Here is a 10,047-nt window from a genome sequence, read left to right as displayed (position 1 = left end):
AAGAAGTTAGCGGTTTTCATCTAGATGGTGCATTACAATGCAATAGTGTGCAATCATTACAGTAGATTACGGTGCAAACTCGTAGGCCAAATGTTTAGATGTGGATGTGGTCGGATGTATCACGCAAGTTTTTTTCCCCTCCCAGATAAGAGCAACTTGCTAACTGAACAATCCGCGAGTGGTACCCAGGCATGTTTTAACTGAACACAAAGCCGAACGCAAAGATATACGCTGACAGAGCATCGACATAAGACCTATTACAGTGCTTTAGGGACATGGCCATAACATTGCTTTAGGAAAATGCGACTAGCTTATATCATTTTAGTGTTTGCTAGATTGGCTTGCCCTGTTGTTGTCAGACTGTCAGAACTTTCAGTGCTGGTTGGTGCACTTGCTACGTAGCATTATTGTGAACACTTTTTAAAAAACACAGCGGTCCTCGCCGCGCCATGCAAGACTTTTGTTTCGCGAATGCAGTTGGGTGCATGATTTATTTCCCCATGTTTTAACAATAGAATAAGATAAAGTTAGGTTGGTGTGCTGTGCTGTGCTCTGTTTGCTCAGCTTAGGTGATGATTGCACAAGTCCATGATCGCTATGCAACAATTATTACAAAAAGCGATTATAACACTGACATTACAAAAATGGATAACGTTGCCAACCTTCTCTTCAATGCGTTAATCCATGCCGGGCTGAAGTTTATCCGTACAATCTGAAGCAAGTGCTGACGCCGAGTTTCTCACATCTTTTTTAGACAGTAGCCCATCATCAAACTATAAAATTATTGACCACCGTTTTCACTGGTGGCACACAACCAGAAGCATCTGACTGAAATGTTAAGTTCCGACCTCCGATTCCTGCGTGCATGCAGAGGCGATTCTAGGCTCAGTAGGGGGGCCAAGCGAAAATTAAAAAGAAAAAACACTTGTAACAAATCGCCACTACTGTTCCCCAGCTACAGTCTTGGGGGGCCCAAGCTGCCTGTCTAGCCTGGTGACAAGATATGCATATGCGCCTCTGCTTGCCTACGGATGGCGAAATGCGTCAAAAGTACAATTGATTGTCTCAAAATATCGTTTCATATTTTCCTATCTCTCTGATCTCACGACGTCCGGGGCCCCCTCTAGTGGCGGGGCCCGGTGCTGCAGCACCGGTTGCACCATAGGATAACGCGGCCCTGTATAGAAGTAAACTAATCTTCAAGATGTAGCCTAATTACAACAACGCTAGGCCTATAACAAACATTACAGAGCTGACACAATTTGACACAAAACACCACACCACACCACTGTAATTACATTTGTAAGAGTACTTCTAGATTTATATAATTTTGCACACCCGCAATGTATCATCGCCGTGCCACTTCTTAAAGGCTATGTATTAAAGAGGCTGGACAACAACACAGATACAGCCAATATTTAGCAGCTCATTGACACAACACCCTTCCCAACAAAGAAGCCTATTACAAGCACAAGAGTCCAAATTAAGCACAATTACACCTACCTGCGCATAAATACAGTCGCCCGTTGACCATCTTGCCTCTAGCGCTCTGGTAAATGAGCGCACAGAGCCGGCACGCAGTGAAGTCCATGCGGCTCAGCTCAGAGCCGTGTCTGCGTAGGGGGTTGGACTTTTCAAGCGATGACGGTTTTTTTCCTCGCATGGATCATTTGCCCCATCTAGTGTACAATGTTTCAAGAAAGAGGCTGCACCTTGCATAGCAGTGTTTTTTATTGCACAAACGCACAACGCGTTTGTGTAATAAAAACACAAGGTGCTGCCTCCTTCTTGAAACATTGAATATGACATTTGGGCCAGCACCCTCATTGATTTAAATAATTAAGAGTGACGCCTGCTCCAAGAAGAAAATTCCCATCTAGTGTACAACAAATGTACACGACACAGAACACAACAATGTGCATTTTGGGGATTTGGTCATAGTAGGCCTACATTTTTATATACAGTATTCATTGTCACATTCACATTCATTTTTTTTATTCACAGAAATTCCAGACCAAGCATTTACACACACACACACACACACACACACACACACACACACACACACACACACACACACACACACACACACACACACACACACACACACACACACACACACAATAATGATTTGATCAGACAGTACCTATTTGTATTCATTCTTTTTAATTTCACAGACCACACACCATCACAGTGGCAGTTGCATTTGCTCGGGGCTCTGCCGGGCTTTCTCGGGCCGTGTCACCACAGAGCTGCTGGGCACGACTGTCACAGCCACCTGGTCGGAGCAGGAGCAGGAGCCAGACCTGGACCCGGAGCAGAAGCCGCTTCCAAACAGGTCTCTCAGCACGTTGCACATCACGTCAATGGAACGGCCCACCGCTGCAGGCCTTTGAGGCAGGCTCAGCTTTGGACACCCGTGCGGCAGGAGCACCAGCGGAGAAGCCTTCCTGGAGAAGCGATCCATGAATGGAAACCTTTTCTGGGTCGAGGCAGCAGCAGCAGCAGCAGAAGCAGACGCGGTGGAGTCTAGCTCATTAATGGTAGCGGCATCTTTGTCTCCATCGTCATTGCCATCATTGTCATCTCCATTGTCACCATCATCATTGTTGGCACCTGGATGGAGGTCTGCGCTTGGTGCCTCTGTGCCTCTGCTGGTGCTGGGCAGAGCAGGATCATCAGGCAGAGCTTCATATAGCAGTTTAGAGGATTCGCCCATGTCCTCCTCCAGAGACGTGAACGAACTGAAACATTCACACAAAAAAAGAAAACCAAATGTTGCATCCGCTCACCTATTTTTTTGTAGCTGTGTAATTATTATGAACGAGTGTAACAAGAAGACTGTCAGTGGAAGGGAGGACAACTTCGCCAACATCATCAACACATGCTGCTGTGTAGGAGTGGATGTGCCTGAGTGGGTTTCTAATACCAGTCAATGCTACATTCCCTGCTACACTTCCCATAGGGGGAAGGAGAGGGAGCAGGGTGTGTGAGTGAGTGTCTAATACAAATACATGCTACTGTAACTGAGGTTGTCTTGTGCAGTCCACCACCTGGGGCTCGAACTCTCAACCTCCAACCCTCTGGCATTGGAGCACAGGTGCAACACCACTGAGCTTAAGGTCTATGCAGATAGCTCAGCGCTAACACATCAGAACGGTATACTAAGAAGCTGGTTCAGGAGTAAACCAGGTTAAGTTAAGAGGTAAATCGTCTAATAGAAGAGCCTCCAGGTTAAGTTAAGAGGTAAATCGTCTAATAGAAGAGCCTGGAGTCTCCAGGATCTTCTATTAGATGATTTATCTCTTAACTTGACCTGGTTTACTCTTGAACCAGCTTCTTAGTATATTAGGCCCCAGTATGAGGCTTTGGCAGGTTAACTAATGTTCTACCACCGAGCTCTCCTAGTTGCCACCCGTTTCACTGTCTCGACTAAACCTCACTCCCATTCGGGTCTACAGCACTAGTGTATCCGAGGTCATACTGTGCAGTCTGTCACTCGGGGCTAGAACCCGCAACCTTAATCCTTGGGCATGGGAGCACAGGTGGCACATTACGACACTGGGTGTGTGAGTGGGTATTGAATATGAAATGTACAATCACTGTGATACCGCAGTGATACAATCACAGTACAAAATGCAGTGTTAATTCAACATCTAAAGAGTATATTTAAATTGTATTTGATCCCAGAGGACTCTCAAAGTGTTGAATTAACACTGCATTTTTACTTTGTACAGTACATGCTACATGCTTCACGTCCTGATACCTGCATGGGGAAGCGAAGGGGGTGGGTGTCCGAGTGCTGGCTGTGGTCTTGACGCTGTCGTGCAGGGAGGTGCTGGCAAACTGCACTGACTTGCGCTTATCTGAGGAGCAGAAGAGGAGGAGGGAGCTGGAGGAGTCAGAGCTGATGGCTGGATCCATCTGCGCCCCCTGGCCATCCTCAGGGGACAGGTTACTCACGGACTCACACACAGGGGCCTCCACTCCACTCGTGCCTATACAGTAATGAGGGGAAGAATGATGAAGAATGCTGAGTTAACATACTGTCCAGGGATTGACTGATTAATGAATTGACTGATTAATTAATGAATTGACAGACTGACTGACTGATACTTAGACTCATTCATTCATTCACTCATTCATTCATTCATTCATTCATTCATTCATTCATTCATTCATTCATTCAGTCAGTCAGTCAGTCAGTCAGTCTTTCATTCTTAGTCAATATACTACTAAGTTTTAAGCAACTAGGCTTCTCTTTGGAGCTTGATCATATTTCACCTTTCATCCAAATGGCGTTTCAGTTCTGATGATGAAGCATTTGAATAAATGCTTTGGATGAAAAACGAATCTTCAAGCATTACAAAGAAGTTAATTCACTCTTCTTTATATGTTGTAGCTTGGGGTATGCTTATGAAGCCCCATATAAAAATATAATGAAATAAAACTTCACCGTAGAGATATCTAAATGGAATGTGATTTGAGGTGATGATTGAAGAATGTATTGTGTGGCAACATTATGAGCCACGTTTGAAATTCTTAACACATATACTGTGAAGAGGTGTTGGTGCGCACATCCAAGCCGCAGGTGTAGGAGAAAAGGGTCAACCACTACAAAAATAATACAGAACATCCGCACACTTGCACCCGTATTGCTTAAAAAAATACTGTATATACGTACGGTATATATTAGTCCCCACAAAAGGAGCGAGTGTTCAGACATTCCATATAATTTAAGAGTATGTTACAAGAGTATGTTAGACTGATGATGCTGAGTAATACAGATTAGACCAAGGCAGACATGACGGCTACTGACCAGGGCTTTCAGCAGGAGGGAAGGTTATCTGTTGGCTGCTGTCCCCCAGATCCAGGCCAACAAGTACCCAGTCATCATCTTTATCATTCGACTGCTCCTGTGGGATATGGATGCACGCATGCGTGCACACATGGACGAACGCGTTCGCATACACACAGGCACGCGTACACACACACACACACACACACACACACACACACACACACACACACACACACAGCTATAAAAATGCACTACACGCAAAGACCTATCATTTCACTGTAAAATGAATCAGACTTTTTCTGAGTTCTGAGAAACCGAGTTGAAAAGCAGTTTGTCTTTGTTTACCTCAGATTGGTTTCGACTGAGCTCCACACAGCCAGCATGTGGCTCTCCTCTTGTCTGGTCTGCCACTTCATATATCAGAACCCCAAAGACAGACCCCGCAGAGCATCGGACATACAGGAGAAGATATCAGATGAGGGACATGGCGTGTAAGTTCATTAGAGATACAGGTGACATCAGATATGAGGGGTACACAAATGGCAAATTTATACAGAGCACCAGCCACAGATGTGGCAAGTTGTACACACTAAGTAAGGCATCACAAACTTTTTGTGAAAAGTGAATAGAAACGGCAATGCTGTTATGTGATTCATTGAGTATTTTGGACTAACCAGAGCTCTCAGTAGACTGTTGGCATGTGTCTACACTGTCATTCAGGATTTCCACCGTAGGATTTCCATTTTCATCAGTTGGTGTCTGATGCTGAATGGCAAAAAAACAGAATACCATTCAAAAGCTGAAGGTCTAACCAAGAGCACTTCACTGATAATAAAAAGAGAGCAGGTGGGTTAAGCAGGTGAATTGAAACAAAGTTGCAACTAAGTTGCTGTATGAAACACAGCAAATCTTTATAATGGTCATATATCTTAAAAGAGTTTCTTCAGTGCTCTCGGTGGCGTAACAAGACAATCATGGACCCTGGTGTGAGTATCCACCATGGGTCCTCAGAGGTTGACACGATTTGGGGATATTTGACATATACATGAACATCAAGGTTGACTTTCACTGAGAAAAAGTAGTCCGGTTCTGATAACTTCCTATAGTTGAGAAAGGACAATCTTTTCTGAACGGAATCAGAATTGAATGAAGAATTTGTTTTCATTTTGGGGATGGTGACGGGCCCCTGGAGGTCACAGGCCCTGGTGCGATGGCACCCGCTGAACCGGCTATACTTTAGTTAAGCCCATGGGTGTTCTGCTGTCATATTGCTGAAATATATATCTTTTGATGCAGTTTTAATGTATGCATGTGTACCGGAGGCTAACTAGCAGAGTTGACGTGGAACGTTAGTAAACCTCCCTCGAGGGACTCCCTCCCAAAGCCTCATACAGTGTCGATGCCGTTGGGCTGGGGGACTGGTCCTTTAGTCCAACGGTATCGTACTGTGCCTCCCATTGCCGAACCAATGTAGTTGACGAGGTGGCAGGTTCAATCGCTGAGGGGGATGAACAGGTGCAAGATGACCTCTGTCACACATGTATAAAGCTTACAAGCAGGATAAACCTTAGCTTACCTGGAGCCCCCCTTGAAAGGAGAGCACAAGATCAGGGAGGGGAGCAGACTGGGGCTGGTCTGTAGGTAACTGCTGACCCTCAGCAGTGTCCCTGGGTGGGGGGGGAGAGAGAGAGAGAGAGAGAGAGAGAGAGAGAGAGAGAGAGAGAGAGAGAGAGAGAGAGAGAGAGAGAGAGAGAGAGAGAGAGAGAGAGAGAGAGAGAGGCAAACGGTACCCAGTTAAGGAGTAGAGAGGCTACAGTGATGAGTGACATAATGAGTTTTGCTTACCAGCATACTACCTCACTTACCCATCATCCCTAACAGCCATTTGTGCGGTCCCTACTTTCCATTATAACCTTAAAGAAAGGAGCAGAAACATGGACAAGAAAACTATTAACATCAATCAATCAATCAATCAATCAATCAATCAATCAATCAATCAATCAATTCAGAATGTATTTGTATAGCATAATGTCCCAACTACATAGTTGAATTTTCTTTTTTTTCTTCTTATTCAATGGGCTGGTGAGAGTGACTCTTGAAGGACCAGAATGGGCCCATGGCTGGATCGGAAGTTTATGTTGCATACTTACTGTGTGCTGATTTGGAGGTTTCGTGGTTTGTTTACATTCGTCAGGAAAATACAGCTCTGGCACATTAAAACGGTTGCCTTCAGTTTAAAATAGTCTGTTAGGTTTCATTTTGATCAGGTCACCCTTGTTACTGGCTACACAGATTATAATCTCAGAGCCGTAGTCTAATGTTTTACATCTATGTGTACATCTCTATGTATGTACGGATCTGCATCTGAATCTGAATCTGTTTTTATGCTGCTATCTTCTGGTCACAACATGCCACACACACAACTCATAACGGGGCAACAAAGACAAGGATGAGCATAAGGGAGCAACAAAAAGACAAAAAAAAGGGGATCAGAGCTCCACTCAGACGCTAACAATGTGAAGGTAGATAGGCCTGTTAATATCACAGATGAGCGAGCTGCCCAAATCTACTGCTCCCAAACCTCTAGTGGCAGTGGAAAAGGCTAGGCAGCATCTGTACCACCTCAGGAGGCTAAGAAAGTTCAAAGTTCCATTCGAGATGCAGAAGTCCTTCTACACTGCCACAATTGAATCAGTGATGACATATCAACGAAGACATGGGCAAAAAGGGGATGACACCTTCCATCCCAGAATCTTGAAAAACATTGTATATTCAAAAAGATTAAAATAATAATAATAAAAATTAAGCAGCATAGTTTGCCATCTCATCCCCCAAATAGTCCAGAAACGACCTCTGCTATAAATTTGCTGTCACCAGAATGGCAATGACCAAGACATAATGTATTACTATGCCCTGTGTAATGTCATAGTAGAGTAGTACTATGGTAGCTAAGTCTTTTCAAATCAAACTTGTGGGTCCTTTTGAAATGAGATATTGCAGTAAAGGAAATGGTACATCTCTCCGAACAGTGTTGGGAGGTTGTGGTTGCTGCTGCACAAACAAACTGTCAACAGTCAACAGATCAGGAAGAGATGCCTAATAATTCTGTACACTTGTTACCTGCACTCAGAGAAAAAAAGACCCACACTTCATTTCCATAAATATTCAACTTTGAATCTTTGGGGTTGATTGTCTGAAAACATGGTTGTTCAATAAGTGCACAAGGTGTATTAGTGCCAAAACCAATATATCAGACATTTATGTAAAATCATTAGGTTGAAGAAATATTGAGGAAACATTACCTTTGTAGCTGCAGCATTATTGGTCCAATGGTTATTAGTAGGTTTTTAGAGGAGTGGGTGTACTGCATAATGAGAATGACATACACGTAGGCCTACCCTTTGTGATATCACAGAGAATAGAACATCATTGGTCATTCATTTAGTTAGTGGTATTTAGGCTAGTATCATTCAGATTGGATTCAGTAGACAGAAAATGTACATTAAAATATATGTTTTATTGAATATTGATATTGATCAAGACATGCACTACTGTGAACTACTGTACTCAATTTAATTACAGACATATGCACACATACAAACAAATGAATACATAAGCACACGGATGCACATAAATCAATATCACCTTAATCTTAGCTTAAATCCAATGCTCTCTGCTGTAGGGCATATTTGTGGAACTATACATGACAATAATGGCTTATGGTCTGGCATTAAGTACACAAAGTACATTAAGTACACTGGCAATAAGTACACAAATAATAATAATTACAAAAAAACATACAACACCTAAAGCAGGAGGTACGAAGGTCAGAAGCTCCAGTATGTGCTTATTGGTTTAAACATAACAACTGCATTTATGAACTAGACAAAAGTCATTGCCATCACCTTCAGACCCACATAAAGATGAGTAAAGGTCTAGAAACACTGTCAGGGGTGTGAGTTCTGCATGCAATATTAAAGTACTACAACCTGTGCAATGAATAGGATGACGTATAGGAAACACTTTGACCTCATGATATCTCTTTTAATCCCTTAATTTCCTAAGGAAATAATAGTCACTCTACTGTACAAATGTTCAGACCTATCTCAGGAACATTCATTCACAAGATTAGAATGTGAAATACACTTTGCTGTCGATTGGAATGCCCGGCCTCCATGGAGAAAATAACAAAGTTTCCCTGTTGTCAGCCTAGCCACAACAACTTTTGGAGGACTTTAAAACCCATTCAATATCCTGACTTCAAATGTGAAAATGTGAGATATTGAATAAAATTTCCATCTTCACCTCGCCTCGCATCATAAGGCCACAAGCAAAAGGAGAGGATGGATGGTTAAATATTGAAAGGGGACCTTAGGGTCCTCAGAGTTAGTTATCCTTGGGCACCAGGAAGTAGCCCCTGTTGTGGAAATGGATGCTCTGGGTGTTGCCCTCCGGTGGTACGGGGAAGTGATGCTGCATGGTGGCCTGCGAGGGGGTGGGACTGACGGGGGACATCAGGGGCTTCTCCTCCTCTGGGGAGGGAGGGGGCGGAGAAACAGAGGAGTCGCCTGGCGGTGGAGATGCACCCAGCTTGCCCAGCTTAGACGCAAAACGCACCCTGTGCCTTAGAGAGAGAGAGAGAGAGACAGAGAGAGAGAGAGAGAGAGAGACAGAGAGAGAGAGAGAGAGAGAGAGAGAGAGAGAGAGAGAGAGAGAGAGAGAGAGAGAGAGACAGACAGACAGACAGACAGACAGACAGACAGACGTAGGAAAATGTGAGAGAGACTAAAGGATAACCCCAGTTCTTGCATGGACAGGCTAATATGCCAATGCAATGTACAGGGCCTAATCAGTCTATTAGTCAGCCCATTGATTGATTGATTGATTGATTGATTGATTGATTGATTGATTATAGGCATAGTATGTAGTAACTGAAAACACCAAATGGTGAGTACCTGAATACATAAGCAGAGAGCAGGATAAGCATGACCACCAGCACACAGACCCCAAAGGCAGTGCCAAAGATATCCATTGAGTCATCAGACACCACTGAATCTGGTACTGGGGGAGAAAGATTGAGAGGGATTGAGGGGAAAATGGAGAGAGAAAACAAAAATGGGTGATGTATTTTAAATCACATTCTGCTAAACTTCTCAAAATGTTGGCTTTAGCTTATTGTGTTTCACCACCAAGTTATCTTCTCATCTGAAAAGTTTATCCATTATGAAACTTGTGGTATACTGAAA

At 43.6% G+C, this 10,047-nt stretch overlaps 1 protein-coding gene across 2 annotated transcripts; it reads right to left on the bottom strand.

Annotated features, from left to right (window-relative positions):
• Window positions 1-2,146: 2,146 nt before the first annotated feature.
• LOC134449548 (uncharacterized) lies at window positions 2,147-8,138 on the bottom strand. 2 transcript variants are annotated; one of them, XM_063199549.1, is made up of 9 exons: window positions 8,104-8,138; window positions 6,952-7,028; window positions 6,667-6,714; window positions 6,378-6,468; window positions 5,476-5,566; window positions 5,147-5,211; window positions 4,820-4,913; window positions 3,767-3,998; window positions 2,147-2,744 (listed from the first exon to the last, which is right to left on the bottom strand). In XM_063199549.1, the coding sequence occupies exons 3-9, from the start codon at window positions 6,684-6,686 to the stop codon at window positions 2,189-2,191; spliced, it is 1,149 nt and encodes a 382-aa protein (XP_063055619.1). In that variant the 5' UTR covers window positions 6,687-6,714; window positions 6,952-7,028; window positions 8,104-8,138; the 3' UTR covers window positions 2,147-2,188. The 2 variants fall into 2 exon arrangements, with proteins under 2 accessions (XP_063055619.1, XP_063055618.1); XM_063199548.1 differs by having other exon boundaries at window positions 4,820-4,916; window positions 8,104-8,136.
• Between the last annotated feature and the right edge of the window lie 1,909 nt (window positions 8,139-10,047).

The sequence above is a fragment of the Engraulis encrasicolus genome, chromosome 5, assembly GCF_034702125.1.
Source record: "Engraulis encrasicolus isolate BLACKSEA-1 chromosome 5, IST_EnEncr_1.0, whole genome shotgun sequence".
NCBI classification, from domain to species: domain Eukaryota; kingdom Metazoa; phylum Chordata; class Actinopteri; order Clupeiformes; family Engraulidae; genus Engraulis; species Engraulis encrasicolus.
The sequence above is the reverse complement of the archived record's forward strand: the minus strand, read 5'-3'. Positions and strand labels throughout refer to the sequence as shown.

Coding starts and splice junctions, on each gene's coding strand:
- LOC134449548 (XM_063199548.1), bottom strand. CDS start 6,686: ATGGCTGTTAGGGATGATGG. Junction 6,469..6,666: donor ATGGCTGTTAGGGATGATGG/GTAAGTGAGGTA, acceptor CCCCCCACCCAG/GGACACTGCTGAGGGTCAGC. Junction 4,917..5,146: donor TCAGTCGAAACCAATCTGAG/GTAAACAAAGAC, acceptor CATATCCCACAG/GAGCAGTCGAATGATAAAGA.